This window comes from Condylura cristata, unplaced genomic scaffold (assembly GCF_000260355.1).
Source record: "Condylura cristata isolate star-nosed mole 26May11 unplaced genomic scaffold, ConCri1.0 scaffold00012, whole genome shotgun sequence".
Taxonomy (NCBI): domain Eukaryota; kingdom Metazoa; phylum Chordata; class Mammalia; order Eulipotyphla; family Talpidae; genus Condylura; species Condylura cristata.
The window spans coordinates 17,964,103-17,982,098 of record NW_004567113.1 but is presented as its reverse complement, the minus strand read 5'-3'; the positions used below and the strand labels follow the sequence as shown (position 1 = coordinate 17,982,098).

The window sequence follows — 17,996 nt, the reverse complement described above, 5'->3', positions numbered from 1 at the left end:
GGTCACCTCCCTGGCCAGGGATCGAACTCATGCTACAGCGGCTTTGGAGAGCTTCAGAGTGCTATGCCTTAACTGACTGTGCCACCAGGGAGGGCCCTGTTTGTAGTCTTAATCCTAGAAACTATTCACAATACTAGAAACCCATCTCTTTAATGAGAAGGTAGAGCAATCACCTCTCCTCCAAAATGTTCTGGAAACCTATTCTGAAGTTTTCATCGAAAGGGGTGACCACTGAGAAAACCTCACTAACCTTATATGGTGAGTTTGAAAAAATATTATACAATAAAGTAAAACCTTAATCACTAGAACATTCTGTTCCATAAGCACTGAGCGTGTGTATTTCCATTAGGTAGGTAATGATGTCATCAGGTCTAAATTTAGAATGAGGAAATGAAGGCATTTAAAGTTGAGATTTGTCTCAGGTCAGCAATCCAGGTGACAAGAATAATATAACATTTTTTTAAAAGTCAGTATTTTGCTTTCAATTCTGATACCTATTTATCGAGTACCCTCCAAATGGCAAGATACAAAGTCAAGGAATAGGGCCGCCAAGATGAAAAAGGTGAATACCCTGCTTGAAGTTTGTAGCTTTACAGAAGGAAGGAAACACTACTGTTTGGCACACACAGACTGCAATAAAAAGTGATCCAGGTCCTGATAGCTACAAATACAGCGTAATAAGATTTCATGGACAATTGAATGGGAAGGGAATTAATATTTATTAAACAACATCTACAGGCCAGGAGTTAGGCTAAGTCCTTGACAAAATATTTTCTCATTTAAGCCTCCAGTAATCTACTAGAGTTCTTGGGGACTTTTGTTTGTTTGTTTTGTTTTTATGGACATGATAGCCAAGCTCCTGTGAACAGCACAATGCTTCACAGTTCTTGAGTGATGAAAGGCGGGGCTCAGATTTAGGTCTGCCTCAAACTATGGGATCAGTAAAGTTTTCATGAGGAAGCTAGATTACATTTTTCTCTTTTACCAGATAGTTCTGAACCATTTTGGGGCCATCAGTCCTTTTGAACCTAAACGCTCTCTGGTCTTTTCTCACAAATGCACATAGTCACATATACTTTCCATTTCAGAGTCCACAGACCCTCTTTACAGAAACAAAGCCACCAGGGAACCTACAGACCTTAAATTCCTGTAGCTCCAGCCTCCTGTCATTAATCTCTTTCTCCAGCTGAGCCTTTTCTACTTGCATAGCACCGGCAGTTCGTCCATGCTGGCCAACCAACTGCGTCATATTTTCAATCTGTTGTCGCAAAATCTCGATCACCTTGTCCTTTTCTGCCATCTGTAGCTTAAGGGCCTCACATTCCGTCTGCACGTTTCTGAGATGATCCCCTTCATTTTTCAAGTGCTGCAACTCCTGCAATTTCAAGTCGACCCGGGAGCGGAGCTTGGTGATCTCGGCATTGGTGGCTTCGATGGCTCTCTCTTTTTCCTGGAGGGAAACTGTCAGGTCTGAAACTGTCCTCTCTGAGCTCTCCAGGGTCATCTTCTTGGCTGTCAACTCTTCCACCACTTTACGGAGCATTTCTTTGGTGGATTCAAGCTGAGCTGTCAGGGAGGACACTTTTTCTAGGCTTTCATTCTTGCCCTGAATTGCTGCCATCTGATTTTTAAAGAAAAGAGAATTTCACTGATTTGGGAAGTTAGTATATAGGCAAATTTAAGAACGATAATGAGTTAGTTTTAAACAATGAAATCAGGAATTGAATAATATCTGCTTAGCCTCAAGTCACTCACAACTCCATATCATCAACAGCATGTACCAGGCTGACATATTAATAAGATCAAGGTGGAGAGGCCTTAAACAATAATATGCTTCCAGAATGGTTTTCTAAGGTGGCGAGTTTAGGATGTTTCCTCTGAGGACATTTTCTGGATCAACAAAAAATGAAGAGAATATTAGCAATAGGGGAAGAGTGCTAAGTGTGAATATAATTGCCCTTACACTACCTCTTTTTCCTTTACATTCTGTTTCTCTCCAACTTGCTCCTTTATTTTACCCGGGAGGAAAAAGTGGAACATGGCTTTTATTCAACCTTCACTCACATTCTCTGGCTCTCATTTGGAAAGAGAAGATTCTAACTGCTTTCGTCTTTCTTCTCACCCAAGTTGGGCCAGAAGATTAAAAAACAAAAGTGGGCTTTGCCTGGCCCTATGCCAAGACGGATCCCTTTGGTTGACTTTCCCATTTTTAGGAAGTTTATTCTTTTGGGGGGTGCTTTTTATATCTTTTTGGCAGAAACTGACGTTACAACTACATTCCCCCAATCCTGAAGGCACAGTGAGCTGTTAAAGCGCTGCAGATGTGCCTGCTGGAGCACTGAAGTGGAGTGGACCCATCTGGGGTGGGTTCTCAGTTAAAGGAAAGGAAGTCTCTTTTGGGGCTGGGGGAGGCAAAAACAAAAGCAAAACCAAAAAACATCTGCTGGAACCCTTCAATCTTGCTTTTTCCCAGCCCTTCCTGTGGTTTGAGGCTTTACTGAAATAAGCAATCATTAGGGTACTCATTTTTTATATGAAAATGAAAAGGCGATCAGCTGGGGATTTCATTGCTTAAAAGTATGAAAATGAGGTAAATCTGAACATTTTAAATTGAATTGATCGAAATAGAAATAACAAGTTTTTATGACTGGCTTGTGGGCTCCGCAGCTCTACTTTAGAGTCATGTCAGCCCTAGAGTTATGTTTGCCCCAGTAGGGGAAAAGCCAGCCCTCTTGGAGGAGTGTCCCTGGCCACCCACCTGTCGTTCCATCTGGCCCTGACACTCGCTCTTCATGGCCTTGAGCAGAGCTTCCAGGCGTTGCACCTCCATGTTTCTGTCATCCAGCTCCCGCCGCAGGTGGTCGATGGTGATGCTGTTGCCTGTGTCTCGGTCCCACAGACGCTTATTCTGTTCCTTCTCCAAACTCAGCTCCTTGTCTCTTTTATGCAGATCAGCCTATGAGAAGGGAGACAGGCGTTCCATCCCGGTATTAAATAAGAAAAACAAAACCATCTATCAGCCATGGAGTTTTGAGCGTGGCTTGAGAAGCCTTTGATTTTGGAGTCTGATCCCTTTTGAACAGCTTGATTAAGAATAGTCACAGAGGCCCTCCCTGGTGGTGCAGCAGGTTAAAGCACTGCACTAAGAAGCTTAAGGCCACCTCCGCATGAGTTCGATCCCCGCCTGCCCCAGAGGTGACCACATGGCAAGGCAGACCTCTCCTGACCCGCCCCCTGTTCCCCTCAGCAGTGTACTTCGTCAATCTGCCTGTTCTGCTCCCCACTCTGTTCCTGGTGAATCCTCTCACCCTTTGCATCTCTGGTCTGTACCCCAGTTCTGTATAAATAAATAAATCTTTAAAAAAAAATAGTCACAGAAAACAAGCTCCCATTTTGCTTGCCTGTAACTTCTAGCATTATGAGAAAATCTTTGAACTAGATCCCAAGTAATATATAATTAAAAGGAAAATGCTATTTAAAAAATTTTAAAGTCATTCTGCTTTTAAGTCTTGAATTTTCTAACAAAGGCATTATGCTTCACATTGAATGTACCCTGTCATTAAAAAAAGGTCAAAATCTTGAAGGAATAACAGTAACACTTTGGTTTGCTGCTTCAGAAATGGCAAAATTACTGTGTAGTCCTAGGATGCAAATAGAATTACCTACTTGTGATTGTGAAACTAATTTATGAAATATTTTGGTGAAAAGCTTCCCAGAATTTGTGTCATTCAGATTTTTTAACATAATCTTACCAAGAGCTTTTGAAGTTGATCGTCCAAATTTCCAGACTCCTGACTAAACTGATCACGTTCCGTGCGAGCTTCAGTTAGTTCTGAATTGGCAAGGACTAGCTGCTTCTCCAGATCTTCTATCTAAAAGATAGCACAAACAGTCTGACTATACCAGTGGGTAATAGGAGAGAAGTGTCGTCTCAGGAAAACAAGTGACCATTATTTTGAGGGCAAAGATAAAATTTGTTGTGATGTATTTCGCAAAGTTTTTTAAACTTAAGATGTCTGTGGAAGTTAGCCAGGGAAATTTTCCAAAATGAAATATTTGGTACTGTTAAATTTGAGTGTTGTCTAAATACATCTCACTTTCACATTGTTCAAAATTTATTATATAAAGAATAGACATTCTTTACTTTGGTATTTACAGAAACTTGATGTGGCATAAAAAAATATCCTGCAGAGACCACACAATGAACTGTGTTATATTTAGAAGAGCTAATTTATTTCAGAGTATCAGAGTTACAATAGTAAAAGACATTGATGTAAAATAATGAATAATGAATAACAGTAATTTAAAATTTTAGTTTTATTATATAGTTCACTATATTTGGAAAGGATGAGTAAATTTATATATGTCTTAAATATATTTTACACATATATTTCAATCTTTATCTTCTAGTATAAAATAGAAAGAGCAGCAATATCAAAAATATTATAAGGATAATTTCCGTTCACAGAAAGGTAACTGTTTGGCCTGTGAGAATATATATTCTATGTCCTCTGCCACAAGGCCCATCACTGTCAATAGCACTTCCGTTCTCAGGAGTGATGTGCACTGTCAGCTGTGATGTTAGGATCTCAGATGATTGAGACTTCAAGTTTGGATTTTAGCTGAGCTATGCAAATTCTGAATTTAGATACTGAAATATTAAAATAATGACAATGATAACATGTTGACACTGAATGTTATGTAGTAGTAGTATCTGATTCTTAATTGTGGTATATATAATACATAATACTACTTTATCACTTAGTTTCTAGTAATAAGAAATGTTTCATGTCAGCATAAATGGCTACATATTCCTTCTTCAAATGCTTCTAAGCCTATTCAACAAGTCTATGTTAAGAATAAAATTTGAGTGGTTTTGATTATATGTTCCTAGAGAACAATGAATAGGACTTTTTCTTGGTGACTTTATTTTTGCCCAGATGAGGTTTAAGATCTTCATTATTAATTCATCGCATGCTTAACAATATACATATAGACATGCAACTAGGCCTCTGGTATATGAATTAATATGACTACATAGAAGTTTATATATGTGTAGAATATAAATATATGTATAATATACTTAAGTATTATACATATATACATATAAGACTTATAAAAGTACTTAAACAGGATTATCAATTTCACATTTACCTATAGAGTAATAGTAACAACCTTCACAGGTCAAAATATAAATCTTAGTATTGAAAACTGAATGTACCTTAAAACTGACTTTGTTTTAAATGTTTTCATATGTGTATCTATATATATACAGATAAAAAGATATACATACAGTTAAATACAAAGTTCAATTTTCAATGGAACTGCTTTGTATTTAACTATTTTTATATGTGTGTATATATGTAGATACAAAGTAATTTCACAGAAATTAAATGTATATGAAATATTAGTAACTGATAGAAATATATTCATAGACTCTTATAAAGAAACAAGTTCACTTGTGTGCTTCTTTGGAAGCATTTATAGAACAATGTCCCACCAAAATCCAAACTCTGTCAAATAGCTTTCTAAGAAAGATGAATGAATAATATCAGTTGACAGAATCTTTTCACTTATTATTTTATTGAGAAAGACTAAGTTAGCACACACTTGGTAAAGACACTAGGAATCCCACAAACATTTACTGCTATACAATTATTATTTACATTTGGCAAAGGAATAGGTAGGCATGGCCAGACAGGCAATAGATCATGCCCAGAGTCAGACACTTCAGTTTCTGTCATATAACCTCTTCGTTTCTCAATTTACCCCCATCTATATCTTGAAAGAGTATGCTAGATAATCTTTTGCATTGCTTTCGATTCTGTTTCTAATACTCTTTTACATGAGATCAGTATTAAATAAAACTGAAGCACTATTTTCTACCTGTTTTTAGAAACAAAATATAGTTAAAGAAGCCATATTTTAAGCTATATCCTTACAAAAACATTTCAAGTAATAATTCTTGCCACTAAAACATTTTCTACTCCTACCCTAGCACAAAACCATTTCTATCACGATATTCATGTATATGCTTTTAAAAGTCCAAATTAAGAGTTGCTATTTTGTTTTCATTTAAAAAAATTAGTTGATAATTGATAACATCAAACTTGATGGTAAAATCTTGAGACCAAATCTTCAAAGGGAGGGAAAAAAAGAAAAAGAAAAGAACCAAGTCTTAGCTTTCTTAGTTTACTAAGTAACAGGCGTTTCTCCAGACCCCTGAAGGAACATTTGTTTTGTAGTTGTCAGTACTGACTCAACTGCTATAGCTCTGCTTTTACCTTTCACTTTTTAGAGTAAAAAATATTTGTATTAATCAATCAGTCAAAAAGATAAATGGAGTGTGAAAGGGAAAACCATTGCGGTAGCAGCTGAGCTGATACAAACAGCTGTAAAAAAATGCTATAAAGAAAAGCCTTTGAAAATGTCCAGAATAAATACTGACATCTGAGATATATTAAAGGTTTTTTCTTTTTCTTTTCTTTTTGAATAGCAGCACTGGTTTTCCCTTTCACCATCTGTGAATCTACTTTTCATTTTGAATCATTGGACAGATAAGTGCTGGGATCCCATTCTAATCTTACAGTGACTTTAGAGATATTACCAATTGCACCAAATTGTTATGTTATATCCTGCTTTCCGTGCTCAAAAAGGCACAGACATGGGATAGCGAGGGATAGGGATGCTGCAGGTCACATGGAGGTGCATTGGCAGAACTATGCAAAGGTATTTGCACAGAATCTTCCTGCACAATTTATAGCTCCAGCCAGTGCTACTCAATCTCCACTCTTTTGAGAATGACATTCAGCCCCCAATACTTTTCAAAGAACGAAAATAAACTTAGCATCCAGATCATGAGATTTTTGTTGTCAAAAAGCGAAAGTTAAGAGTAAAGCCAAATCTACAGAGCCAATAGTGACAGCTTCTACAGGTCCAAATTCGTAAAGGGGAATTCTGGAGGTTCTCCTAAAATGGAAACAGAAGAATTAAAAAAAAGCATTATAGTAAAACACTTTTGTAGCCTACAACAGCTACTTCCAAAATCATCAGTTTGTTTCCATGAATATAGAAATACTGCTTATTTAAAGAGAAATACTGTCTTCCTAAACAAGCTTTCTCTTAGTTTGAACATTGTAGTTGGAAACGTTTTGTTTATTTTAAAAATAATAAAACCTTTGCTCTGAAGGTATCTGACCTCAGAAGAAAATACTAACCCTGCCTCTAAAAATGTAGTCATGTGTAATGTCAACACATCCTTCTAAGTTTCTTTTCACACAAATTTCAGTTTTAATCACAACTTTTATGTGTTACCTTGAGGTTTTCCTTACTGCTATTTGGACAGACTATGCTAAAATTTGTACTGAAGCCATGGAAACTAAAATAGATTTTAAAGTTTTACATAAGGTTTTAGCAATATAAAAGTAAAAGTACATGAAACAACACTAAAGCAGAAAAATTAGTATTTAGATTCTACATTCAATTTGTTACAACAAAAACATAACAATAGAATAATTCAGGATGCCAAAAGACAATAGTTAATGTTAGTTAACGTGCTTGATCTTCCTTGCTTAGTTTCACCAATTATTAAGGCCACTTCAGGACAGAGTATATTCAAATCTATGTTGACATGGTAGAATAATCCCAGTGTTCCCTGACTAAAGGAGTTCCCATTAAGAGAGCCTATTTAAATATTAGGTTTCAGATGCTGTTTTATAAATTAGCAATTTGGATTAAAATTGAACTGATATGCCTCTTTATATATATGTTGACTTTTAAGGCAGTCAAGATTCATGGTGATCCACTGTTTACATCAAGACAATGAATCTAATATCATGTTTGTATCTATACAACCTCAAAATGGTCCAACAAAAGGTTTGCAGCCATTCATCTGGATGTTTACGCTTCTACAACACTAAAGAAATACGTGTTGATGAAAGCAAACATAATTTTGCTAATGTTTAGATGGTTACATCAGCATTTGTTTAAATTTACCATCATGTCCTAATTTAGAGTTGACCAGCATGGGCCTATTATATGCAAATAAGCAAACAATGAGAAGGGATAATTTTTCTAAACAACATTACAGTGGAAAGTTACAGCAATTTCCAGTTACTTAAGGAAAAAAAACAGGTGAGTTTTATTTAGTGTTTCATAGCTTTTCAAAGGCCTTCCGTTGTCAGTAAGCATAAATACTTAATCTTAGTCTGTGATTTAAATCATTAAAGAGCATCATCATTGCATTGGACTGCAAGGTGCTCCTCTTTCCTCTGGCTTCCTCTCGCTTTCCTCTTGATCGCGGCTGCCACAGTTCCTTGGGCCACTGGTCTTCAGTGATAAAGCATCTTCTACTCCATGTTGTACTAAAATTATTCTGTAAGTAGTGAGATTAAGCTCTTCTGACTCGCCCCTAACAGGGTGGACAGTCCTGCTTTTTATCTTGGGCTGAGGGAGAGGGAAGTTTGTTCAGAGATAAGAAACTAGAAACTTGAAAAACTCAGAGAAGCAGACAAGAAAATACACTTCTCTATGGGTTTTTGTTTCTTGTAAGCAGTTTAAGGCTCCTTGAGACTTCATAGGTGGCAGTGAGTTGGTGCCATAGAACTCAGGGTAGGAGTGAAGCACAGAGGTTGTATAGGGCAGTGTTATTCAAATTGCAACCCACACGTGAATCATAAAACCACTTCAGTGAACATCAAATCAGCACTGAAGAAGACAGAAAATACCCAGCGTCATATGTAATCGGGGTAAATACTGTTTTGTGAAACTTGCTTCCATATTACAGGTGTATTAGATCATAAGGCAAACTATTTCTTATTGTGGCTAGTAATCAAAGCCATCTGAAAGTCACTGCTATGGAGGATCCAAATCTCATAACAGGATTAGTTTCCTGTTACTCTTTCTTGTTTAGGTTTTAGTAAAGTCCCATAACATTTTCCACTCCTATTTGAGTGGTGCCACAAGAAATGGAGGCTGAGATCTTCATGTTCTATGCTTGAACTAAAAACTCAAGAGAAACAGTCTCCTCTTGTGGTCTGCCCAGGGTGACAGGGGTAATTAAATGGGGGTTGCTCAAAGGAGAGCAAATGTCTACAAGAAAATACAAATATTTAATGATTTTTCCCATATGGAGCTTTTTTTTTTCTTTTGTTGCTGTGTCATTGGGCTATTTTGTAACAGAAATTGGCCAGTTTCTTTGTATTCTATTTCTTCCCAATCATCCAAAGTGTGAAAAATTGGCGACAAGCAGTGGTTAGAATTATAGGTTGTCCTCTAGTTTTCATTATATATAGAGAGAATTTATCTTTGAAACTGAGACGCTTTGGAGAAAAAAATGTGAGAGTCACAAAGTAGGTGGAAATTGGGAACATTCCAGGCAAAGAGGCTTTTGGGGTCACCCTTCTCACAAGGAACAAGGTCCTCAAACCCCTCTGAATGGCAGCGCTTTACTTGTTTTATAGGGTTTCTGTTTTATCAATGTTGAAATTAATATAAACGTTTGAAATTAACAAAACCTAAGTAAGCTCTGGAAATATGGTTGATTATGCGAATGAAATGGTCCTTTTTAGCTATGGAAAGTAAGAGAACAAACAAGAGAATATCAAGTATTAATAAACACCTGGTTTTAAGAGGAAGTGTGTGATGAGAGATGAAGATTAAGTTCCCTAATTATTTTTCATGGAGCCTAATTTTAAAGTTAACACAATTTGCTAGTCTCACAATGATTTATAATTTACAATTTAAAGTAAGAAAAGATGTGGACCCCTAAAGTATTAGATGGGGAAGATTAGCTGGTACAGAAGCATTAGCTAAGGCTAAGTTTTGTAAAAAGAATTACAATGACCTTATTCCTAGTTTATTTTTAAGAAAATTACATGCACTACACAAAAATCTTTGTTCTGAGAATGAATTAATTTGAATAAACAATTTAAATAAGTTTATCATTTAACATGTAGATACTAGGCACCCATCTTATAAATATTTTTAATTTGAAATGGTTACTTTGATTCCTCCTTTTCAAATATTAAATACTATATAGCTGATTATGTGTATACTAGCTTCTAGAAGCAGACAGCAAAATCTGAACTCACTTTGTCTTCATACATCCTTTTGGCTTCCCTCAGTTCAGAACGTAGCTGAGAAACAGTAGATTCCAGTTCACTGAGTTGACGCATATACATTGAATTTTGGTTTCTTGCTTGTTCTCTAAGGAGAGTTTAAAAGGGTAATAGAAGCAAATCTCAAACTAAGAATAATTGTAACACCTAGGGATACGTTAGCTTTTGGATACTTCTGCTAGTTATTTTTACATGACATTATTAGGCTAATCGTCTTTTATTTTCTAAAATTGCTTATTAAAATCTTCAGTTCAAAAATGTATACTGTTGAAGCTAGGTGATATATACATAGAAGTTCATTATATGTTTTCTCTTTGCCTTTGTATATGACTGAAAATTTCCATTCAAAAAATTTTAACATAATTCAAATTATAAGATTTTTTATATGTATATGTATATATATATATATATATATTAAAGATTTATTTATTTATACAGAACGGGGTACAAGCCAGAGATGCGGAGGGTGAGAGGATTCACCAGAGACAGAGTGGGGAGCAGAACAGGCAGATGGACGTAGTACACTGCTGAGGGGAGCAGTGGGCGGGTCGGGAGAGGTCTGCCACGCCATGTGGTCTCCTCCGGGGCAGGCCGGAATCGAACTCATGCGGCAGTGGCTTTAAGCTTCTTAGTGCAGTGCTTTAACCTGCTGAGCCACCAGGGAGGGTCCTATATGTATGTATATTTTAATATATTTATATACATACTCATATATTCAACAGGATATAATATAACCTACATATGAACACACATTATATATGTAAAGCATACACATATACATGTATATATACACAGGCTAAAACATACACATGATATGTTATGTTTGTTTGAAAAAAAACATGTAAAATATCCAATCTGAAGAGGCCCAAATACTTCCAATAATACTTTTTATTATTATAATATATAGTTATAATCTCTATGTTAAGTAATTTTTTGAATGTTAAATTTTTATTTTCATGTAATCATTAAGCAAATTTTAAAAGATATTAAAACAGAAAATTCATTAAAGCAGTATCTCTACCATGAAGATAAATAATTATCAAATTAGGACACCACAAGGACACACATACTGAATGATTTCTAGTTGACTTTGGATACTGTTGGCTTGGCTTCGAGCACTACTTGCTTTCTCAGTAAGTCCTGTTACTTCAATTTCATGTTCATTTATTAACTGCTCAATCCTATAAAAAGAATGTGACATGTTTATTTGAGATGGTAGATTTTAACCTAGAATATATTTCAAAATTTAATGATTTTTCAACACTCTCAAATTTAGTATTTTAGTTTTGAATATGCTATTGTTTATGAAAATTATCACAAATCCTTTATCCAAATCCTCTGAGGGCCAGTTAGATTTCAGAATGTAGATTTCCAAAATACTTTTACAATGATAATAAATTATAAACATATAAACATGGTATAATATATACCACCCCTAGTTGATCGAAGGATGTACCCTCTAGGCAAATAAATATATTGCTAACACAGTAATAGGTTTTCAAAGAATCGCACAAAGTATAAAATGTTCTACATTTACCTCAGGTCAGATATTGCTAACAAATGAGTGATGAGTCCGAAGGCTCTCTCCCTGATGAAACTTGAGGCAGGCTCCTCTGTGCCTTCTTCAAATGCCTGGAGCTAGCCACCCCTTTCCCACCCGCCTGTCTTCGGCCTCCCCACTCAAGCTCAGTAAGACTCTTGAGAGGTCAGTTGAGTGAGAATCGCCCTTCCTTGATGTCTCTCTTGGTCACTTTCCGCCAACTGGTGCCCTCATCCCACTCCTTGGTTGTAAATCCCCTCTTAGCTTCACTGTGCTGGGAGCTGAGGCTGAATACTCTTCAGGACCTTCCTTACTGTCTCAACAGTAACAGAATACTTTTTATTTCAACATGAGTTTGCAAAAAAGTTATGAAAAAGAACATCTGTTTCTCAGAACTTTTTAAGATTTTGGAATTGCTAATGAGAGACTGTAGAATTGTTTGGTTTCAGTGAGAAACCTACCTATCTTGATGCTGTTGAAGAAGTAGTTCTATTTTGTTCTGTGATTCAGATTTTAGTGCTTCAAGCTGATCCTCTACCTGGTTATAAAAAAGAGATACTGGTTTAGGAATTGGTAAATCTAAAACTTGGAAACTTTAGAGACTTGAGAGACCACTGTGGAAGTAACCGCGATTATTTTTAGAGAACAAAAATAAGAACTTGGATTACTTTTAAGAATTAAAAAAAATATATGCATCTAATATAATTCTCTCAATGAATCATCATGTAAAATGGAAGTAGTGTTCTCACCACTTACTGGATATATCCTCCCTTTAAGATAAGAAATTTCTGTGTCTAATTCTCTTAGGATTTTGCTAACAGCTGAGCCCATGTTGCGGAAGTGGATAGTAGACATGCTTTCGTGTTCACATATTTTCTTGCCTGAGGCTTCTTCAAAGTCCACCAGGGTAGAACGGATTTCCTGAAGAACCCCCTCATGACTAAGCATCATCTTCCTTAACTGCTCTATCTGTGCATTGCTGTCTTTCAGCATATCCTCCTTAAGGCACTTGGCAACTTCAAGCTCATGAACTGTATTTTGAAGTTGATTTCTTAAATCCTCCTGGGACTGACTCTCCCTTCGTCTGTAAGGTAAATGAAAGAGAAGAAATAACATTGATACAACTCATATCCACACAAGGAACATTATACTAAAAGAGTGTAAGAATAAACTAATTTCATGTAACAAATGCCAACCTGATGTCAGCCATGGCATCTCTTTCCATTTGCATTTCTTGAAGTTTTGTTTGCAAATCAATGATTGACTGCCTTAAATAAAACTTTTGTTTCTCATGCAATTCATTGCTCTGGGGGAAGGGAAAAACCATGCAAATTAATCTTTACTTTAGAAGAGCACATTTCCCTATAACTAGTTAAGTTTTGAAACTTACTTACTATATTAATACTATATTAGTATATAATATATATTATATATTACTATATTATTCTTTTTATGTCTACTTCTCCCTTCACCCTAGTTCAGGATCTAATTAATCGCTTCTCAACTAGACTACTGAAATAGCTTAACTAGTCTCACTGCCTTAAGTTTGGCTTCTTTTGATCCATTCTCCATAACCAAAAATCCATTTCTAAAACAAGACTGACTTCTAGCTCTGCTATAGATAGGAACATATTTTGTGCTGAAAACAATAGAGTTGGTTGAAATTTTGTACATAGAAAAGTCAGTTCCCCCACCTGCATCCCACTTAAAACACTTGGCAGTAGACAACCATCCCAAGTTGAGGTGTGCTGCTACCAGGACATTCTTCAAGAACCCTGACATCTAGCATAACGATTGATATCCTACCAATCATCCCAAATCAAAGTCATCACCTTTTGCCCATGAAGAAAGAGCATGCCATCAGCTCTTTTGATGTTTATCAGAATAAACAATAAAATAAAAACTACTGGATACATGAAAGGACATTATGAAATAGTAAAGAGACTAAGATGAAACAAACTAGCAAAGTCCCAGAAAAAAAGATCCAAAGAAATGAAGATAATGCAGCAATAAAAGAACAGTTTCCAAAAGTGTATTTGAAGAGGCATTTGAGACAGTGCAGCTAAAAAGAATAGCATATTTATACCAAAGAAGTGAATGGGGAGAAGATAAAAGGTTTGGAAACTAAAAATAATGGTTGCAAACTAAAAAGTTGCAATGGAATGATGGAGCCAAGAAATATTCCCCCAAATTAGAAAAGGTAGACAAAATTCTTGAGAAAGAAGGCAACAGATTTGCAGGTTCAACCTTAGCAATAATATCAGCTAATATGAGCTTAAAAAGGAGAAAACAAAGAAAAACTATTGAAGAGAACACACAATTAGATTTCTCAAAGCTGAAATCAGGTACAAATCTTTGACCAAAAGGGACTGATTCCCTGGCCTAATGAATGAAATAATGAAAATCTACACCTAAGCACATTATGGTGGAATTTCAGAGATAAACACTCTAAAGCTTTCAAAGATGAACCTCAATTAATTAAAGACCAAACAATCTACAGTGAAAAAAGAACTGGACAGATATTTTCTTCTCATGAGCAATGTTAAATGCAAGAACACAATATTGTCAAAGGATTGAAGAAAATGACTTTAAATTTGCCCAGCTAAAATAATTCTCAGAATATAAAGATTCATAAAATGTATATCCCATATACTCTGAAGAAGTTTCTAAAGATGTGCTTCACTAAATGAAATAGTATATCAAGAAACAGGAAGGGAGCAGAAAATAGTGAATCCTGGAAATCATGGCTCCAGTCAGGAAAGCAGTTATAAGAGCCTCAGGAAAATAGCTTAATAACAGAACAAAGGAGAAATCCATCTACCCTAAACAAACAAAAAGATTCCTGAAGAGTCCTGGTTGCTAGAGGGACTTGAAAGAAAACATAAGTGGTAGTTATGTTTTTTTTAAAAAAAAAAACAACAAGGATATGATAAAGGTAAATAGATAAGGAAAAGAAAGTAATTAGGAGATATCAGAAAAATAGAAAAATACACAAGAAAGGAAATGTAAGAGGATACTATTTGATTCTGCAGTTGATGTTAGATTGTCACTAAAGGGAAGTCTCTTTACCTTCTCCTCTAGTAGTCTGGATGGATGAATACATTAGTCTGAACCTTGAATGGTAATGGCAGAAATGAAAACAGACTTGAGGCCCAGATATGAGGAACACTGGATGGAGTTGGTGTTAAAGCAGATGCCAGGAAAAAGGAAGAGGTGTCAGGAAGATTTTTGCTTTGTGTAATTGTGTAAAGATGGCACCAAATATAGTTAGAAGAGACACTGAAAGAAGAGTAGGATGGAGAAAAGATCATGTATGCAATTGGAATTGCATTTATAGAGCCTGAGAAACATTTCACATAGAATGTCAAGTAGGTATGTAGGTATACTAACCATGGCGTGGAGCCCAGATGAGCGATCTTCATGAGAGTAATAAATCGACTATTCATTGGAATGACACCACAACACCAAAGTATTATGACTAATTATTAAAAAAGGAAAATTGGTATGTATACTTTTCATCAGTCTAATTTTTAATACTAAAATGGAGAGTAGGCTAAATTAACAAAATTAACCAACAAATCCATTGTTACATTTTTCTCACAGGAAGTTTAGGTTTTATTTCAAGGCATTGTATCTCACAATCTTCCCCAAAGGCTATTGAGCACTGGGAGAAAAGAATGTAACTTACTTCATTTAGTCTTCTCTGCAAATCTTTGACTTGATGTGAATATTCTTCCAAAACACGTTCAATATGTTCCTTTCCAGGGTAAGGGATGGCTTTTCTATGAGAATCAAGTTCCACTTCATATTTAGGAAAAAACGGAATTTGTGTCAATGTCCCAGATGAAGATGTGTTTTCAATTATTGTTCCACGAATAGATGACATAAAAAATGGACTTGAAGAACCTAAATAGTAAAGAATTATTAAAATAATTTGGTGACAAATATTATCCTTAGCAATTTCCTTTATTGAGCCCCAAAGGTGCTCAAGTTTCCATGGGGAAATAGACAGGTGAATGGATCACAAGGTTGTTTATGAGGAAGTGTTGTTTAACGATTATCAAATAATACTTAAACTATTTGAGTAAGAATTAACTACCCTGGAGAACAAAAGAGAAAGGACATTCTAGGCAGTAGCAATGCCATAATTATTGATACTAAGTCTTGTGACAACATGGCATATTCTGGATGAAAGGAAACTAATGACTCAATATGAAAACAAAAGTGTAAGACAGATCATGAAGGGCTTTGTGGTCATGCCAAGGAGTTTGGGTTTCATCCTGAAATCTCTGCAGACTCATTATAGGACTTGAAAGTAGGGGGTAATTTAACAAGATCTGTGCTTTGTAAAGACACTGGTTTCTGGGTGAAGAATGAACTGGGTGTGGATAAAGCTGACGGCAGAAAATCCAAATAGGGAAAGGCTTTCAACAATGCAGGCAAGAAATGGCAAGGGTGTGCCCTAAAGCCGTGGCAGTGGGGCTAGAGCAAGCATGAATTTGAGATGTACCTGTGGAAATAGAAGACAGTCAGCATCAAGGACTTGGGTTCTGTGTTTCAGAAATATCCAAATAAGGATGAGTTTCAGTGAATCAAGGAAGTCAAAGTGACTGTCTGGGAGTGGCATAAAAAGAGGGGAGGAGAGAGGAGCATCAAGAATATGAGGGAATGCCAATATTTAAAGGACAATGATTTTAGAGAATTCAAGAAACACTATTTTCTCAAACTGAGAAAACAAACAGCAGAGTGAGAAAACCACTCAGCTGAAAGCAAGGAGGATTCAAAGTCAAACACAAGAACCCAGAGGGTTGAGCCAAGAACCATGAATCTTCTCCTAGACCTAAGTCCTGATCAAGGAATGGTCCCCTGTGCCCAGCTGGATTTCAGAACTGTGATTGGCTCGTTTGGGTCTTGTTTTCTCCATTTTGAAGAGGAGTGTGGGTAGCAGTTATCTGTCCTGTCTCCCACTGTGTATGGGGTGTCATGGGTCTTCAGGTTAAGAGGAACACTTTTCAATGAGCTGTACTTGAGAAATTTAACTGGGGTGCTTTATTCATATATGAATCTAATTTAGATAAAGATTCTGGTGTTTAAGCAGATATTATATAAGAGCTGGGAACTTTTTGGGAGAAGGTAAATGCATTTTGCATATGAAAATTGAAAATAATCAGAGGACAAATAGTGGTGTTAACATATGTCCACAAACTCCGATACCCTTTAATAGGTGGAGGTTAATTGCCCTCCTCTTTGTAAAAATGGAGGAATAGGAATGCATACGTGCACGTGCGTGCATGACACAGCACCTGAGAGATGAGCTAGAAGCAAATGTACTGGGTATACCTTTATCAAGTTTTACATTTGCGCCTTACACAAATAATGAAATGAATGAATACTAACAAATAGCCTACATGTGGATAAGTTGGTAAGATAACCGCACCCAGGTTATGTTCCTTCAAGTATCTTTGGGCACGACAGGTGCCCGCAGATTATATGACCTTGGTTGAACTAGTAAGTAACTTGCTAATGGTGGTAGTATTGCTACAACTTAGAAACTATTTTATATGTGCTGAGAAAATAGAAAATGAATTAATATAATTGAGCTTTTGGATACTGGTGTTTTTCATTGTAAGGGAGAGCAAGATTGAGTGGAGGCAGCTGAGGAAGTCTGTGGCACGGGATTTTGAGTGATGGGTATGAATTTAACTGTTTTAACAACAAACAATTTCCATCCTTTAGCTACTCAGTGCTCCTAGACACAACTGCACCTCTGTAGCAATATGCATACAAGATTTTGGTTTCTAAATTCTAATTTTAACTGAATGGAACTAGGACTTATGAGTGAAATGGTTGGTTTCTGACCCCAGGGAACAGGCAAAGGAGAACATGAGCCTGGAACATGAGCTGGAATTCATGTTTTAAAAAGACACAGGAAACCACTTAAGGAGCTGCCCAAGTTTGAGACTAGTGAACATCAAAAATAATAGTGACTGCAATATACTATAGCATTTTTAGATAAACAACTATCTTTGAATCTGTAGTGGTAGTAAAGTTATTCTTTCCTGAGGAGTGGCAGCTAATAACTGATAAAATTAGAAAATCATCAATGTAATAGCTGATTCAGGAAAGAATCTTTAATTGATGCCAAAACCTTTGAATAAGGATTATTTATTACTAGGACATTCATTCACAAGTTCTCAAAGAAACATCCCAAAGGTTATTTACCAATTATAGAGGCGGATATACAATTTCAATTAAAAATGAGAACCAGAGAAACCTAAAATGTGTGGAATGTTATAAATATATATATACACATATATACACACACACAAACACACACA

At 36.0% G+C, this 17,996-nt stretch overlaps 1 protein-coding gene across 1 annotated transcript in view; it reads right to left on the bottom strand.

The window, feature by feature from the left end:
• Positions 1-17,996, bottom strand: part of CCDC158 (coiled-coil domain containing 158) — a 48,303-nt gene that overhangs the window by 26,765 nt on the left and 3,542 nt on the right. The window contains exons 2-10 of the mRNA XM_004681199.1: positions 15,347-15,564; positions 12,855-12,964; positions 12,415-12,742; positions 12,120-12,196; positions 11,189-11,299; positions 10,092-10,206; positions 3,753-3,872; positions 2,759-2,956; positions 1,139-1,621 (exon numbers count right to left, since the gene is read on the bottom strand). Of these exons, the coding sequence (XP_004681256.1) occupies positions 1,139-1,621; positions 2,759-2,956; positions 3,753-3,872; positions 10,092-10,206; positions 11,189-11,299; positions 12,120-12,196; positions 12,415-12,742; positions 12,855-12,964; positions 15,347-15,564 (1,760 nt within the window). The remainder of the gene's footprint in view (positions 1-1,138; positions 1,622-2,758; positions 2,957-3,752; positions 3,873-10,091; positions 10,207-11,188; positions 11,300-12,119; positions 12,197-12,414; positions 12,743-12,854; positions 12,965-15,346; positions 15,565-17,996) is intronic.